This window comes from Helianthus annuus, chromosome 5 (genome assembly GCF_002127325.2).
Source record: "Helianthus annuus cultivar XRQ/B chromosome 5, HanXRQr2.0-SUNRISE, whole genome shotgun sequence".
NCBI lineage: Eukaryota > Viridiplantae > Streptophyta > Magnoliopsida > Asterales > Asteraceae > Helianthus > Helianthus annuus.
In genome coordinates, this window is record NC_035437.2 from 115,134,693 (window position 1) to 115,153,561 (window position 18,869).

General features: G+C 37.9%; 2 protein-coding genes across 2 annotated transcripts; one reads left to right on the forward strand and one right to left on the reverse strand.

Moving 5' to 3' along the window:
• Positions 1-1,229: 1,229 nt before the first annotated feature.
• On the forward strand, positions 1,230-3,041 carry LOC110939083. The gene is made up of 3 exons (XM_022180950.2): positions 1,230-1,344; positions 2,272-2,325; positions 2,495-3,041. Exons 1-3 carry the CDS (start codon positions 1,273-1,275, stop codon positions 2,849-2,851), a joined length of 483 nt encoding a protein of 160 aa, XP_022036642.1. The 5' UTR covers positions 1,230-1,272; the 3' UTR covers positions 2,852-3,041.
• A 4,304-nt stretch (positions 3,042-7,345) lies between these two features.
• LOC110939084 lies at positions 7,346-8,036 on the reverse strand. The gene is made up of 2 exons (XM_022180951.2): positions 7,663-8,036; positions 7,346-7,579 (listed from the first exon to the last, which is right to left on the reverse strand). The coding sequence occupies exons 1-2, from the start codon at positions 7,997-7,999 to the stop codon at positions 7,539-7,541; spliced, it is 378 nt and encodes a 125-aa protein (XP_022036643.1). The 5' UTR covers positions 8,000-8,036; the 3' UTR covers positions 7,346-7,538.
• Positions 8,037-18,869: the final 10,833 nt, after the last annotated feature.

Sequence of the window (18,869 nt, forward strand, 5' to 3'; positions counted from 1 at the left end):
TACCTGCTATTTTCAAACTAACTGACATCTACTCAGGGACTATCCGAGTAACAACATGACAAACCATAGGGAGCATACCTGCTATTTTCAAAAGGTGGGGACTAAACGTGAAAAAAGTTGAAACCACATGGACCATCCGAGCAATTAACTCTTTAAAAAAAATTAATCTCCAAAACCCTTTTCACTCCACCGACGCAGCCAAATTGTCACTTGCCGATCATCGCCGAAACACCCTCATATCCCCTCTCTGCATCAATAGGTCTAGCTAGAAATGTCATTTGAGTAAAGTAATTTTATTAAATTATAACGGCAATCAAAATACTATATGTGAATTTCAAAGCAAGAAACAATAGAACCACTTGTGATCAATCAGTGAGCAAGAAATGTTTATGAACTTCAAAATAATAAACAATATAATGTGGGGGAAAATATTTATTACAGAAGCGCCGACCATCTCGTTTCACCGTGTAAACAAACGTCGGCCGGTATCATCTCAGGTGGTATCAACGATTTTGCAAGTCCATCACCACCATAGGTAGCCGCCACTGTGTAAATGTTGGCCACCTCGTCTGCTTGTTTTTCGATGATGTGAGACTCGAACTCCCCCGCTTTATAATAGCTGTCGCAGATCTACAAAGAACCAGGTGAAAATGGTAGGAAAAAGGGGTGGTTTCCGATGAACGGCGACATAGTTTTGATGGATGTGGTGTAGATTCTAGGTGAGAGTGGCGGTTTGTGAATGTACCAGACGGTCAAGACTGTTGTAGAAAGAAGGGGATGAACAAAAGTTTGACCGACTTTAGAGAGAGATGCGAAGAGAGAGAGAGAGAGAAAAAAAAACTGAGTTTAATATATACATTCTTTTTACTTTTTAGGGTAAGACTAAAATACCCTTTATGTTACATGAATTTAACAAAAAAATTAAGTAGGTTAGTGTCAAAGGACATAACTTGCAAGATTTTGAAATGATAAGTACAAAACTCGTCAATTTTAAAGATAAAGGACACCGCCTGCAATTAGATATATAGATAAAGGACAAAACTTGCAATTCACTCACAATTTAAAATATCCCACTAAATTTTATTACAAGAAGATAACTATAACTATTTTCAGCAAAATAAAAAAAAATAATTATAAAATCATGTTTTTTTTATCTTCTCCTTAAGTTTTTTACAACAATTTAAAAGAAAATGTATAATAATATCCCACAAGCTTGTTGGATACGCCCCAGAAGCTCATATAAAGCCTCCATTTCTTCGTTTTACAGTTTTCATGGTAAATTTTGAGATGAGAACAAGGAAGAAATGCTATGATGTTGAAGTAAGCTCAGATTGTTCGACAAACGTAAGTACTTGTATAATATTTTTTGGTTGTTTGGACTGGACATATATGGATTGTTAGCTACAAACTGTTAGTATATGGTGTTAAATCAAAGATTAGGGTTGGTGTCTTCTGAATTGTTAGTTAGACATATTACACATTTGTGTTTTTGAAGAGGTTAGGGTAGCTTTAGCCTTAGAGAGCATATGCATTTTTTTAACAGAATCAATCCGGAGCACTCTCGGGCCACCCACCGGACAAACGGAGTACTCTGAGAGTAACCCGAGTCCACCACCAATTCCGGGGAAAACCCGATAATCCACCCGGTACCAAGTGGGAGTCGAACCTGCATCTCTCAAGAGAAATGCAAGCCCTCCACCACTTGATCTAGAGATCATTGGCGCATATGCATTTTCTTTACATCCCATATTTGATAATCATAATGTGAATGCATGTAACACCATGGTTCTGAAAATTTTAACATTTTTATGAACATTTGTTTCAAGTTAAGAAGATATTCTAAAATTTAATTAAAGGCTTAAGTAATAATATTGAAAATAGCATAGATCAGTGGCGAAGCTTGAGATTTCCGACGGGGGTCGAAAACGTATAGAACCGTGGGGTCGAAAACGTATATACCAAAAAATTTCTATACGAAAGCTACATACATAACACTACTGAGCGAAAAGTTCGCCCCCCGGCACCTTCTAACCTTCGCCCCTGGCATATGCAAGTTTAGTACAACAAAATCCAATTAGTAGCAAGTACAAACCAACGCGTTTTAGATAAAAAGCTTAACAAAACATTGTTTTCGTGTTACATTCGATAGCAGGCCATTAAAACTTATACCTTAATACTATTAACTCCTTTAAATAGTATTAAGGTCTAAGACCAATTTGCTAAGGGTTACACTGCTTAAGGGCTTGGTGATTTTTTATTTTATTTTTATAGATGAAGCAAACAAAAAGAAGACGAACAATGAAGCGCCGATCTGAACAAAAAGACGTAAGTTTTCATATATTTGATGCAAGCCCATAGATTTCAATATATATCCTATCTAAATAGGACTATAGGAGTACAAAATTCTCAACCGTCGTTATGTTTAATTAATCTGTTTTCCTTTTGATTTTAAACTGTTTTTTTGCGAAGCTCATATACATTTTGCGGCTTCCAGAATCCTCGCCTTGTGTCGCTGGAGGAAAGACCAGTTTTAAATGGCTTGACATCATTCCCAGAATCAGAGACTTCGCCAAGAAGCAGTTCCGGTAGCAATGATATTGTTCAGCCACGTTTAGCTCGCGCTTCCTCTTTTGGAGTGCCTTCGTATATGGAAGCTGTGGAAAAGGAAATAATAGCGGCTCTTTCTGACTTGTTAGATAATGATAAAAAGATAACTCTCGTCGATGTTGTTGATATTGAACAAATTCTAAAGCATTCCGAGATGACAACTCAAGCTTTTCTGCAAGCAGACCGGGATCAGAGGTCCAGACTGATTCAACAAGAGCTGAAGAAATTTAGAAAAGGAAGATGAAGGCGTTTGGGAAGTCGCATGCGGCAGCAGGAGCAGCAGCAGTTGTATGTGTGTGTATGTAAAACTTTCCCTAAGATGAATTCGTTTAGCAAATTCTACTAATTTATGGGGTGATCATTTTGATTTGTATTATGGATGGCAAAATGGACGGGTCAGAACGGGTTATATTCGTGCTTTAATTTATATCGTTTCTGGAGTTTTATTCTGCTTTTGTCCCTATGCTTTTCAGCATTGATTCTTGTCATCGGTTCTCTTAATCGAATCTGCCATTACTCACTAGTGCCTCAATATCAGTAAGAGAATTTTCCGTCGCATGCAAGACCATTTTTTTTATCTGTTACATGAACCCGTACGTTCATTTCTCATCAGGGGCGTACCCACCCTAAGCCAAGGGTGGACGGGCGCACCCCATGAAAAAACATTTTTTAGTGTTATTTTTCGCCGGAAATCCCAACCGCACCCCTTGAAATTTTTCGCCCGCACCCCTTGAAAATTTTCAACCGCCCCACTTAGAAAAAAAATAATTATTAACCACTTATTAACTTAATTATTTAATCCAATCAAAGCCCAATCTGCAATCAGTTTTTATTAACACAAGCCCAAACCCAACCTAAAGAAATTTGAACTAAATAAAATAACTCAAACCCATCCACCCATTCCATTTCCAAATTCCGCCCCCAAAAAAACTCCCAACGACTTGACGCCACTGCCCACGACTGGTGGCTTTTTTACCGGAAAAACCAAAATTCTGGTTGGACTGACCCATATTACGTCAGAATTCCAATATAGAACTAGTATGGTTTATTTATTTTGTTTTATATGATGATTAGGAGAAAATATAGATGTATAAGGGTTTAATCTTTTTATATATTTTTTTATTTTTTTGTTGTTCTAGACTTGTAGTTTTATACCTTTGTTTGTTTAAATGATTAGTTACAAGTAATCAACATTTAATATTAGGGCTTGAATGTTTAAAAATATTTTTGAAAGTTAGGGCTATGGTTGAACACGATTGTTTATTTTGTTTAAGTGTTTAGTGTTGTTTTATGAACTTATGGAGCAAATTATACGTGTTAGGAACAATGAGTAAGAATGTAATGAACTTATGACATGTTTAGTATCTTTAGATGATATTTTGGATCAGGGGCGGACCTAGTGTAGTCCGAGGCGTAGCCCGGGCTACGGCTCAACTTTTATCCGGTAGTGTAAAAAAATTTTTTTTTTTTCGATTTTTATACTAAGGACACCCCTCAACAACAACTAGGACACCCCTCAAAAAAAATTTTACAAACTGAAGTTAAGCCCAAAAAATACTGATTATATTGGCCCAAATAACCATGGAAGGAAAACAAAGAAGAAAGATGAAGTTGGTAAAGTTTCTTTGTTAGCGTTGAAGTGAAATAAAAAAAAAGTTACAGGTTTTGATACAAGGAAGAAAGGTTTCTTGAGGAGTACATCTTAGGAAGATAAGTCTGAAAGTCAAAAGTTAATTTAATTTACCTTTCAATTCCAAAAAATACATTTTAGTTCTTTCTTTAAAGAAACAATTTAATATAACCTGTTAGGTGGGGTGGGGATGGACTATTAAGGGATTTGTGTTGTGTATAAATATTGAGAAGCAGTTTCATTATATTCAACAATTAGTATGCCTTGTAGCGAAATTCGGTTTACAATCTTCTTGCTCCAACGCACAGTCTTCATTCTTTGCGTAATCGATCGGCCCCTTACGTAAAAATTAAAAATAAATCAAGCCCGGTCTAAAACCTAAAAACTTATTGTCAATATTGATTCATAAAACATAGCTCAAATGTGAAATGCTCAATATGGATTCATTAACCTAAATACTAATAACATTAAAAAAACTAGTTTATAAAATTTAATTCTTTAAGGCCTAAGTGTCTTTTTTTGGCTCGACCAGGGCACTTGATTTTCAAGATTGGCCCTGCCCCGTAATATAGGTAAAAAAAATTACTCCATTCTATAAATTATATAAACACACGGTAAAAAAATTGGGATATCCCTGAATATTTCTTCTGGTTCCGCCACTGTTTTGGATATATTTCAAAAAAAAAACTGTAGGGCACAATTTTAAATATGTTTGTAATTTGTAATGACGTTTGACGTGTTTTAGATGATTTATAAATTTTAGTTTGATGTTCTTTTGTCTTACATGATCCGACCCGACTCGCTATGAACCGATATTTTTATACAGCTAGGGGCCTAAAATCTTTGAAAATATTCTACACCCCCAAGAAAAAATTCCTGGGTCCGCCGCTATTTCTCATTCAATTATTATTGGAAAATATAATATAATTATAGAGTTAAATGCCATTTTAGTCCCTGTGGTTTGGGCCATTCTGCCAGTTTAGTCCAAAGGTTTCATTTTTAACCTGTGGGTCCAAAAAGGTTTCACAGTTGCCATTTTAGTCCACTTGGTTAACTTCATTCATTTTTTCTATTAACGAGAAGGCCAATTTGGTCATTTTGTATGTAATTCTGTTAACTAAAAGGGCAATTCAGCCATATAAAATGACCGAATTGGCCTTCTCGTTAACAGAAAAAATGGATGAAGTTAACCCAGTGGACTAAAATGGCAACTGTGAAACCTTTTTGTACCCACAGGTTAAAAATGAAACCTTTGGATTAAACGGGCAAAATGGCCCAAACCACAAAGACTAAAATGGCATTTAACTCTATAATTATATTATCTAAGATGGAAAACCTATGGGTAGTCAACTATCTAAGTTGGAAGTTCAGTTTGAGGTAGAGCATGTTGCATGGTTCAGGGTACATCAACATAAGGTGAGTCTTCAAAAGCTAGTTCTAGTGGTGGAGCATGTTGCATGGTTCATGGTACATCAACATAAGGTATGTCTTCAAAAAGCTAGTTCTAGTGGTTATTATAGTCTAGCTCAAGAAAGAACAAGGAGGGAAATTAGGGATGAGGATCATATACACCTAGCTCTCAATGGTGATCCGAGTGTCGTGCGCATCGCCTGCTCTACTAAAATCACAGGAAAGGTACTTAGTCTTAGGCCATGCTTGGCTTAGCTTTTCAAAACAGCTTATAACTTTTTGGAGAAGTTAATAAGTCACAATGGGGTGACTTATTCACTTTTCACTCACAAAATAGTTTCATCTAAACACTTTTTAATTTTTCAAAAAGTCAATAAGCTAACAAGTCACTAAAATAAGCACTCCCAAACACCCCCTTAGAGTGACTTATCCTCAAACCTTTGCATTCTAAGGCTACACACCATTCTTCTAACCTCGCATTCAAGCTCTATTTACTTTCTTCAATCAGCACAATATATACATATATATGTAGGGTAGGGTTCGGCTACAAAGTCCATTTTTCCTACAAAGTGTACAAAGTCATAAAACACACTCAAAACCCACAAATAACAGAGTGGAGATCCTTAAAACACAATATCCAAACCTTAACAGTCAATAAAAACTTCAAATACACCATCATAGAACTATGAATATAAAACACACTAATCAAAGCCTTATCATCCAAAACACAACACAAAACCCACAAATATGGTGTTTTAGTAATCTGCGCTTTGTTATTTGTGGGTTTTGAGTGTGTTTTATGAGTGAAATTGTAGTGTTTTATGACTTTTTACACTTTGTAGGAAAAATGGACTTTATAGCCAACTCTCACCCTATATATATATGTGTGTGTGTGTATCTATGTATATGTATATGTAATATTCGTATTTACACTAAAAATTGTCCTTTTGTTGAAGTTTCACGATAAATATCGTTGGCATAATTTCAAGTGAGGTTTTTTTTTTTTTTTTTAACTTTTGATATATAGCTAAAATCAGTTAGATTAAAATAAGTTTTATGATAACTAGTGTGATTCTCCCTGCGCGATGCGGCAGGTATTCGATCTGTATCAGTTCGCTATGCGGTGGGAACTCGATCGGTATTGGTTGGGTCCCTTTGGTATCGATTCAATTCATTGGGTTTTCGGTCGGTATCTATTCAGTGTATTACGGTACCGACAAACGGTATAGCAACCGAAAGAGATATATATCAACACGTGTTTTATATCCATAAAAAACTATTAAAAATGAATATCGGTACATGTACCAATGTTACATCGTTACACCGTTTGTGTCTCCACAGCACATGGAGTTTCTTCGTCACGACCACTATTTACTTAAATCACCGTTGTCGACTCACTACCATTTTACCCCTATAAACTTAACGCTTTAGGTTATATTAGATATATATTTGGTTCCAAAATCTAATTATTTTTGTAGAGTTTAAAAATAAAAATTTAAGTATATAATAAAAATCATAGAAATCAATTATGTAATAAAATAATAAAATAATTAAAAGAGTACTGTTCATGAACCCTTTGTATTAATATGTATAATAACTAGATGGATTGACCTGCGCTTCGCGACAGGAAATTAGTTGTGGATTAGAGATGCAACTTGCTTTTCATGGAACTGATTGCAAGGTTTGGTTACAAAATGTGATTGCTACATACAAAAGGCAGCCCATGGTTACAAAATGTGATTGCTACATACAAAAGGCAGCCCATGGTTTTGTCGAACGTATCATAAGTTTATTTACAACAACTACTTCGGTTAACTGAGATGTACAAAACGTAGTGCATTCTGATGCAGTTGGTTGCGTTCTTTTAGTTGGGCTGGTATTTGTTAGTGGCCTATTCCGGGAACCTGAGTTTCTTGGTGTCGCTTACGCCTTCTGTGCATTTTGATCACAGTCATTAGTAATGTTGTTTTTGTTAAAAGTGGGCTTAAGTTAATACTTGGTATAGGATGGGATACCTGATTGATATAGTTGACGTTTAGCTGAAGGTCTGTTTTCATTTGATTCTAGGGCCAACTTTTTGTCTGCAGTAGATGTTGTTTGTTGGGTAGGTGAAGGTGGTGTTGCTGTGATGTTTAGCTTGCTGTCATAGACTTCGTTGACGGAGAGAACACTTGAGTTAGGATTGGGAGTTGTTGAACGGGCATATTGAACCTGCATTGTGACGTCTTTTCCAATGGCTTCATATAGGGGTTCTGGTGTTTGATAACGGTCTGTGTAGCCATGTTTCAGGACCATGTCTTTACATTGTATGCCGATTAACCCAACAGTTGCCTCATCAAAAAATGTTGCCATAGTAGGAGCTGTGTTGTCTGAGATTGTTGCAGCCACGCAGTACCTACAGTTAGTTATTAATTAGGATATTTGGCTTCTTTTTTTTTGTATTGTATAATTATATTTCTTTTCATCTTACATGAATTTTGGTTCTGGTAGGTTTTGGTGACTACCACATGACCAACCTCTTTTTGTTTGGTATATTTTTCTTGGGCACTGTGGACACATTGTGTAGTACCATGGCCGACCTTTGATGTAAGTTGTCACTGATGCTTGGCAACTGAATGTTTGCCCCTGTATAACAAAGTTATCAGATCATATCATTATTTTAATGGTAATGAAATTTGTAGCTGAGAGTTGTTGGCGATCATTTACGAATATAGGAAACTTATAGAATAGTACGATAAATAAAATATTTTTTAAATAGTATGTTGAACTTGTAAATAGTATTCATCAACTTTTCCGATAGTATTGCATAATTGACCAAGGGTAATATGCTACCAATATTAACTAATTAACAACATTTACAAACTTTATTAACAATTACGTGGATAGTTTACAGTTATGTATGTACCTGGTTTTCTTTTTGGTGTTCCAAGAGCTCTGAAATTCTTCTTTTGTTTCTGTCTTCTGCGCGAAGATGGCGTTCCTATGATTCGTAGCCAGGGGTTGCTCCTAGTAGATGTAGTGTTCCTTCTTTGAACCTATAGAAGTAATTTGCTATGTTAGATTGTTAAAAAATTTATAGCTGAGTAAATCAAAGAGTCTTCTTCTTTACCTGTTTCTAGCTTCTATGGCACTCTCTACATCGGGGTTGAAGTAAACGTGGGTTGCTGGGGTTGACGACAGTTGTAGTTTGTCTGATGTGTGACCTTTGAAGATGGACCTTCAACGATGTGAATGCGATAACAATCGGTTCTTCTGCGCTTAACATTGCTTGCTTATCAAAACGCGGTAGAACCTCTTCCCATAGGGTGACATCAATGTTTGGACCACTGTATTGATTTTATAGTTAGTTTCTGATTTTGGTTAAACTATGAAGTAGAAATTGTCTAAAAGTACCTGATGTCTGTCAATTTCACACGTAGATAATTCTTCCCCTTTTTAGTGATACCTGGTATGGTGTCTTCTATTTTGCCCATGTAATCTGTAGAATGAACTATTTTGTTAAGCGTTAAGAAGTCAATATATCATAGCATGAATGAAAATAATTAGAATGGAAACCTGGTTGATTATCATATCTATAATGAGCATGCATTCAGTAATGTTTGATTTATTAATATAACAAATGTAATACCTGTGAGAACACTTAGTTTTTCGTCAGTAAGGTTGTCGTCGATCCGGAGATGCAAGTTAGCATATGGACAAAAGTTAAAGTAATGCATTGGGAATGTTTCTGAGCCAGGTATCAAGGTTATCGTTGTTGTTGTTCCCATGAGAATACTTGCTGGATGTGCATTAACTTTTAGTGATGTAGGTGCATCATTGCATATGTAATCGTCTAGAAAGTATGTGACAACTCGAGTTTCCGACTTTCACTTTCGCATTTATTGCACGTTGACTTTGACTGTTAGTTGTTTGATTTGGTTGACTTATAACTGTACGCGTTGTGTTTTAATGGAACGTATTATGATTGTCGGATATGTTATGTGCTATATGATGAAACGTGTTGTGTTTGCATAGTTAGGTGTTTGGTTGCATGAATACTTGTAAACTGTGTAAGAATTTAACAACCTGACGAAACAGAATTTCACCGTCATAAACATACCCGACGAAACGAGTGTGATTCGCCATAAGTCATCTCGAAGAAACAAGAGCTTGTTTCGTCAAACATACCACGACGAAACGGGTGTTTCGCCGGCCCAGTATCTCGCCGAAGCCCAGTTCGGGTCCAGTACGCTGTCTCGTATATCATTACGTGAAACAGTTCATGTTTCACAACTTTAGCAATCAGAAACCCTAGAGACTCTCTCTAACCTTGTGTGCGACGGCAACCCTCCCCTCTTTCGAAGTCGGATCATTATTTCTCGATCGTTCTTAGTTCGGTTAGTGATTTACATGTTCGGTTTGATTCTAATTCTGAATATATGTGTATGATATTCTCGATCTTGTTATGCGCGGTTAATCAAACACATAACCTTATGTAAACCTAGTAACTAGCATAGGGTTCTGATAATTGGTTTGGGTATGATTGAATGCTTGATTTTGGATATTGTTAACGGGATCTAGACCTGAATGCTATATTATACTAATAGGATACGATGAAGGGATGTGTTATGCTAATCGATTTGTGATACACATAAACTAGGGTTCATGCTAGACGTTAAGAACCGTGATGATTATGTTATTGATTTGATGATTGTTGTTGAATGATTTCTCTATGATCCCTGCATAATGATCTGTGATTGATGATGATCGATGATAGCATAACGGCTGCTAGAATGATTAGGGTTTCTGTGATGTTTTGAAACTGATGTTATGTGACGTAACTGCCTGGTTGACGAAACGGAATTTACGGCGAAACAGAAGGGGTGTTTCGCCAAGGGTAATTGACGAAACAGGACTGTGTTTCGCCAAGGAGGTGATCGACGAAAGGGAAGTGTTTCGTCAAAGGGGTTCACGGCGAAACAAAGGGTGTTTCGCCGATTTGGATAATTTGCACAGTAGCTATTTCCGTTAAAACTTAACTGCATTAACTAACTGCCATTAGATGTTGAACATAACTTGCATGATATTGAATACGTGCAATGTGCTACTTGGTGACTATTGATTGTGCTTATACATGAACTTCGTGAATACAAACTGATTATGTACACGTGCGTACTTTAGGACGTGATTGATTAACTGTGAGCACGTACTTAGCATACCGAGCAAACCAAGGTGAGTTCACTCAGCCAAGGCATGGGGTTCCCAGGGTGGGAATGGGTTTGGATTATTTAGTTGTACTTACCTAGCTTATGGAACTTAGTTATATGGTCCTCGGGTGAGGAAGGGTTATTGATAAGATACGACTAGACTAGTGATACTTATAGAACTAACCTTCGCACACATGCCTAGGAAGGCCGCGAACTATACACTAAACTTCGCACACATGCCGGGTGGCCGCGATACAAATATACCTAGTCTAGAATACTCGGGAAACTTTCCCTAATCTTCGCATACATGCCTAGAGGGCCGCGATACGAACTAATACGATACATGACTTAATGAACGAACACAAGGCTTACTATTCTATTACGATTACTGAACTATTAACTGTGAACTCGCTCAACTAGTTGTTGACTCTCTGCTGCATGCCTTGCAGGACCTTAGGTACTTATGGAGCTTGCACAGGAAGGAGCAGGTCGTTGTGGAGCATGGATCATGGATGTTATGTTAAACTTTATAACACTTGAACTTATTACATACATTGGGTTTTCATATTATGCTTCTGCTACTTAAACTATGTTTGGTTTGAACATCAATTGTATTGAATTGGGTTTTTACGAACTACTTCGATTATTATATACTATGTTCAATATGATTGGTGGCTTGATCCTGGTCATGTCACGCCTCCAAGCGGTGATACTCCGCGTGTGGATTTTGGGGGTGTGACAGATTGGTATCAGAGCCATTGGTTATAGAGAACTTGGTTTTAATATGGGAAAAACGTTTTTATTAAAACCAGACTATAACCAGAACAATGCTCTCAACGATCCACAACGACGCTTCGCTCCACGTGCAAGACTCAACATCCTAGGTAATAAGGTTTATGTTTATTACCTGCCTGCTAGAAATACATAGAACTTTGCTCGTAGTATGCTTAGATTACATTACCTACTATTCGTTATTACTTGGGAATACTTATGTGCTTACACTCTTCTGTCATCGCACTACTCACGAACCATTCTCACTTATTCTACTTTTACTATGAAGATCATGTCTGGACGTGTGAACATGACTCAAGCCCAGTTGACGGCTCTCATTGCTGAACAAGTAGCTGCGGCACTTGCAGCTGCACAAGCAGGTAGTATACCCTGCGGATGGGATACACACTAGGATCTTTGAATCCTACATTCCTAAATCAACTCTTGTATATAATATTGTCCTATTCTATGCACAAGCAGGTCAAAACGCTCAACAACCTGTCTGCACATTCAAGAACTTCATGGACTGTCGTCCAAGCACGTTCAGTGGCACGGAAGGAGCAGTGGGACTACTCCATTGGTTTGAGAAGCTCGAGTCGGTATTCGAGATGTGTGAATGCCCTGAGGCTCGCAGGGTCAAGTACGCCACTGGTACGTTGGAAGGGATTGCGCTAACCTGGTGGAACGCGCAAGTTCAGATTCTAGGGCTGGCAGCTGCTAACGCCACCCCTTGGAACGAATTCAAAGAACTGATCAAAAGGGAATACTGCACACGCGATGACATCCACAAGTTGGAAGTGGAGCTTTATCATTTGAAAATGACGGGGTCGGAAATTGAAGCTTACACGAAACGGTCGAACGAAATGGCCATCTTGTGTCCAACCATGGTGGACCCCCCAATCAAGCGCATCGAGTTGTACCTTAAGGGTTTAGCATCCGAGATTCAGAGCCATATGACATCGGCTAACCTCGACAATATCCAAGACATCAAGCGTCTTGCTCATCGACTCACCGATCAAGCAGTGGAACAGAACAAGCTGCCAAAACGCATCAGTGCTACCACTCCAGCTGCTACTTCTGCTACACCCAGCGATAACAAAAGAAAGTGGGATGGGGATTGCAGCAAGGGATCAGTTTCTGTTCAGCCTCAAGCATAGCAGCGCAAGACAAATGACTACCAGAATCCGAATCAGCAATCATCAGGCAGTCAGGGGCAGGGTGGATATCGGGGATTTCACCCACTTTGTAATAGGTGCAACAGACACCACATGTCACGGCTCCCCGACCCACCCTGGACGGAGTCGGGGGATCGCGAGACAGTTCCCGTGGTATATAATTAATGCGGCAGCGGAAGTCTCTTTATAACAGGATCTTTTATCCGTGAAATATGCTCGTTTAATATATTACACAAAGTTTAAGGGATAAATCCCATAATTTACAATAAGTTGATTTCACACAGAAATCTTTATTTTTCAAAACACGTTTTATTGGTTTATTTACACTGAGCCACTTCTCTGAGCTTGATAGTGCTTTACTGCACTTTTCCTGGATCACACAGATCACCTGAAACATGTTTGAAAAAGGTTTTGTCAGCGGGGAAATACTGAGTGAATCATTCTGTTTTCTAAAACGACTCGTTAGTTATAATTTACAGTATTAAGAGCGATTACAATGTTTCTATCAACCAATTATCAAGAATGGGTATTTGTCACTCGATTCATTTCTGTGACTGTGGTCATACCACTATTGGGTCCCGTTGCCCAAATAGTGACGGTGTACTCACACAGAGTAATAATAACTCACATAGAGTAATATTCACTCACATAGAGTGATAATAACAGTAATGTGCACAATACCCCACATACCAGCTGTAATTTGGTGATTACAAAGACTTAATCCCTGTAATTATAACCTTGAAAATAATTTGAGGTATTGTAATACTTACTCACAAACTGTGAGAAAACAATTTAAAAAGAAGAATGACTCACATTGCAGATTAACGAGCAATAGATATAAGCCTACTGATTAGCCTTGCTTAAACCTAATTTAACACAATGCACACACACAGGTTAGTAACTAATACAGCAGTTACGTCAATTCACGAGATTAAACCTTCACAACGATTAATCAGTGCAATACTCGATAATTCAATCGGATTCACAACGAATAACAGAGCATAGTCCGAATTCGAACAGTACTCTAATATTCAAGTCGAAATCACGACGAATAATCAAAGTACAAGCTCAATTGAGCAGCACCCGGACTATCGTTGGATAGTTATAATCGATCGGACGTTGAATCGTAATAGCGATCGAGTTATTACCCTGATTGCGGCAGCGTTTCGATAATCGTATGTGTTTGTGAACTGTTTTGCTTATAACTCGACGTATATTATGAATTTTAACGTCGTTCAAGTGCCAGATTTCAAGTCCCAACCCCTGCTATTTATACTGAAATTTTGACACCGTCGCGTAGCGCGAGGGGGTACCCCTTTTGGCGTCGCGCTACACGAGTGACCACCCTACTTTCATAGACTAGGTTTTTGCGTGTGTAGGCTTGCTGAGTCGATAGATTTTTAAAATTCTATTTCGACAGAGAGTTATGATGATAATCGTAACTAGGGTTTTGCCCCCCCTGAGTTTTGGGGGCCCTGATCCTGATTCCGATTATTCTGGAAATTTTAGGGTTAGTGCAGAATTACTTGGGTTTCTTAATTAGGGTTTCCTTACTAGCTAATTATTATCCTACTTATGGATTTTAGTGGCAGTTGTTACATCCTCCCCACCTTAAGAAAAATCTCGTCCTCGAGATTTACTGGAATAGATGAGGGTACTTTCGCTTCATTTCCGATTCCAGTTCCCAAGTGTATTCTGGTCCTCTTCTTGAATTCCATTTGACTTTTACTAACACTTAATCGTTTGTGCTTGAGAAACTTGACTTTTCTATCTTCCATCTGTAGTGGTTTCTCTATAAACTTCAACTTTTCGTTCACCTCTACATCTTGAAGAGGTACTACCAGGGATTCGTCTGCTAAACATTTCTTAAGATTGGATACATGAAATACATCATGTATTCCAGCCAATTCTTCTGGTAGTTGTAAACGATAAGCAACTGGTCCTATTCGTTGAATCACGGGGAATGGTCCAACGTATCTTGGACTTAACTTTCCTTTCTTACCGAATCGTACTACTCCTTTCCAAGGAGAGACTTTTAAAAGTACTTTATCTCCTACTTGAAATTCTAAAGGCTTGCGACGATTGTCTGCATAGCTCTTTTGACGATCTCGAGCTGTTTTCAGTCTTTCCTTGATCTGAGTTATCTTATTAGTAGTTTCTTGTATTATTTCAGGACCTGATAATTGACTTTCTCCGATTTCTGCCCAACATACTGGAGTTCTGCACTTACGTCCGTATAGTGCTTCAAATGGTGCAGCTTCGATGCTTGAATGATAACTATTGTTATAGGAGAATTCAATTAATGGCAAGTGGCTATCCCAATTACCACCAAAGACAATTACACATGCTCGGAGCATGTCCTCTAGAGTTTGTATTGTCCTTTCACTCTGTCCGTCTGTTTGTGGATGATAAGCAGTACTTAGATTTAGTCGAGTTCCCATTGCTTTCTGAAAACTTTTCCAGAAATGCGAAGTAAATCGACTATCTCTATCCGATACAATGGAGAGCGGGACTCCATGTAGGGATACTACCTCGTCCACGTAGAGTTGTGCTAACCTTTCCATACTAAAGGTTTCTTTCATTGGTAGGAAATGAGCTGACTTGGTTAATCGGTCTACGATTACCCAAATCGCATCATTACCTCTTTTGGTTTTGGGTAACTTTGTAACAAAGTCCATTGTTATAAGTTCCCATTTCCATACAGGCATTTCTAACTGTTGTAGTAGTCCTGAAGGTTTCTGGTGTTCAGCTTTAGCTTGTGAACAAGTTAAGCACTTGGATACGTATTCAGCTATATCCTTTTTCATTCCTATCCACCAGAAATTATTTCTTAAATCTTGGTACATCTTATTGTTTCCTGGGTGCATAGTATACCTAGATTTATGAGCTTCTTCTAAAATCTTATTTCTTAACTCTCCTTGCTTAGGTACCCAAATTCGTTTCTTATGGAATTTCCAAATTCCATCATTTTCTTGTTCTAATTCTTTTAGGTAACCTTTCATTCCTTCAGCATCGTCTTGTATTGCTGTTTTCTGGACTTCTTTATTTTGTGCCATTAAATCTACTTGTAGATTTAACCTCAGAGCACGGACTCGTTTCTGTTTCTCATGGTACTTACGACTTAAGGCATCTGCAACTACATTTGCCTTTCCTTCGTGATATTGGATATCACAGTTGTAATCGCTTAGCATCTCCATCCATCTTCTTTGCCTCATGTTTAATTCTTTTTGCCCAAATATATATCTTAAACTTTTATGATCGGTATAGACAGTAAACTTACTTCCATACAGATAATGTCTCCATATCTTAAGGGCAAAGATTATGGCTCCTAATTCTAGATCATGAGTCGTATAATTTTCTTCGTGCTTTTTCAATTGTCTAGAAGCATACGCAATTACCTTCTTGCGTTGCATTAACACACATCCGTATCCTAATTTTGAAGCATCACAATATACTTCAAAATCTTCTGTTCCTTCGGGTAAAGCTAAGATTGGTGCATTCGTCAACCTATGCTTTAAAATCTTAAAGGCTTCTTCTTGTCTAGGTCCCCATGCAAACTTAGCAGCTTTACAGGTTAACTTAGTTAATGGTACGGCTATTTTCGAAAAATCTTTGATAAATCGTCTATAGTATCCAGCTAAGCCTAGAAAACTTCTTATCTCCATTGCTGTTTGTGGAACTTTCCACCTCGTAATGGCTTCTATCTTAGCAGGATCTACATGGATACCTTCATGATTTACCACATGACCTAAGAATTGTACTTCTTGTAGCCAAAATTCACATTTCGAGAATTTGGCATAAAGCCTTTCGTTTCTTAACAAAGTTAAGAGAACGTGTAAATGCTCACAATGTTCTTTTTGACTTTTGGAGTAAATAAGTATATCGTCGATGAAAACGATCACAAATTTATCCAAGTATGGTTTACAGATTCGATTCATCATGTCCATAAATGCTGCTGGGGCATTCGTTAATCCAAAGGGCATGACTGTAAACTCATAATGACCATACCTAGTTCTGAAAGCAGTTTTAGGTATTCCTCTTCTTGTACTTTCAACTGATGATATCCAGATCTTAAATCTATCTTAGAGAAATACCTAGCTCCTTGCAATTGATCAAAAAGATCATCAATCCTAGGTAGTGGGTATCGATTCTTAATCGTAACCTTATTTAATTCTCTGTAATCGATACACATTCTCATCGATCCATCTTTCTTTTTCACAAACAGTACCGGTGCACCCCAAGGGGATGAACTAGGTTGTATGAATCCTTTGCTTAATAGTTCATCTAATTGCTTTTTCAATTCTAGCATTTCGGTAGGTGCTAATCTATATGGTGCTTTAGCTATTGGTGCAGTACCTGGAATTAAATGGATTCTAAACTCTACTTCTCTATCAGGTGGTAATCCAGGTAATTCTTCTGGAAAAACGTCTGGGTATTCTGACACTACCGGGATGTCCTGAAGTTCCTTATCCTTAGTGTTAATGATTACTGAAATCATATACACCATTTCCTGTTTTCTCGAATAACTAGCCAACTTCATTACTGAGATGAATTTTAGTGGCTTTCGAGGTCTATCTCCAGTAATTAAAATTACTTCTCCTGTAGGGGTTTGAATTTCTACTGCATTTTTGTCACATAGGATTTGTGCATGGTTGGCTACTAACCAATCCATTCCTAATACTACATCGAATCCTGCTAAATTCATTGGTAACAAATTTGCAGAAAACTTATGGCCTAATAATTCTATTTTTCCTTCTTGCCAGATTTTATCTATTTTCACAGAATTTCCTTCTGCGGTTTCTACTGTGAAGTTTTTCCTAAGAGTGGTTAAAGGTAGCTTAAGGTCTTGGCAAAATAAAGTATTTATAAAACTTTGGTTCGCACCAGAGTCAAATAATACTTTTGCAAATACGTTGTGAACTAAGAACGTACCAGCTATCACATCTGGAATGAGTTCGGCCTCTTGAGTGGTCAGCTGGAATGCTCGTGCATTTCTCTTGGTTGTTCCTTCAGCTGGTTTGGTTTGGTTAACTACAGGTTTAGCTAACTTAGGACATTCAGATTGAAAGTGCCCCTTCTCTCTGCAATTGTAACAAACTTTTGTTTTCTTCCTGCAGTCTTCTTCCCGATGTCCTTTCATTTTGCAAAAATTGCAAACTATATTGCATTGTCCATAATGCTTCTTTTTGCAAATTTTGCAGAAAGGAGATGATGAGGATTGTCCGGTTCCTCTCTTCTTGGCATTACCCACACGAAATCCTTGGGTAATCTTGTGAGCTAATTCCTTCTTGCGATCTTCCTCTCTTGTGCGTACCAATTCATCTGTTAGGGTATTAGCTAATTCTACAGCATCGTCAATAGTACGAGGTCTCGCAGCTTTAACGATGTTTCGGATTTCACTAATTAACCCCCAGATGTAACGAGAGATAAGTACCGGTTCTGGCGAAGCCAGTGATGGCACTACCCTTGCGTATTCAAAGAATGTCGAAGTATAGCCCCGGCAATCTACACCTAACATACGATGACTTAGGAACTTGTTTGCCATTTGTTCCTTCTCGTATTCGGGACAGAATTTTCTTTCTACCAAACTCTTAAATTCTTCCCAACTCATTGCATAGGCTATCCTTCTCCCTTTTGCCTGGAGGACCGTGTTCCACCATTCGAGTGCTCCTTCTTTGAACAGATTTGATGCATACATCACCTGGTCTCCATCGGCACATTTGCTTATTGCAATTACTACCTCGGTTTTCTCTAACCAACGCAGTGTTGCAGTTGCCCCTTCGTTACCTGCAAATTCAGCGGGTTTGCAAGCAAGAAATTCTTTGTAAGTGCAACCAGGCGTTGCAGCTTTCATTCTTTTAGGGAGTGGGGCCTGCTGCGGATCATGATCGTCATGATTACCGCCTCCATTTATGCTGTTACTGCCGTTATCTTCTGGAATACGTTTACTAGGAATTAATTGTGGTTCGGCAGGTTTTCGAACAGCAGCTACAATTTCTGGAATAGCATGAGCTATCCCTTGGGCGATAAAATGCTCGATATCTTGTCGAGTTATATATTGATCTTCCTGTTCTTGCTCAGATTGATTTA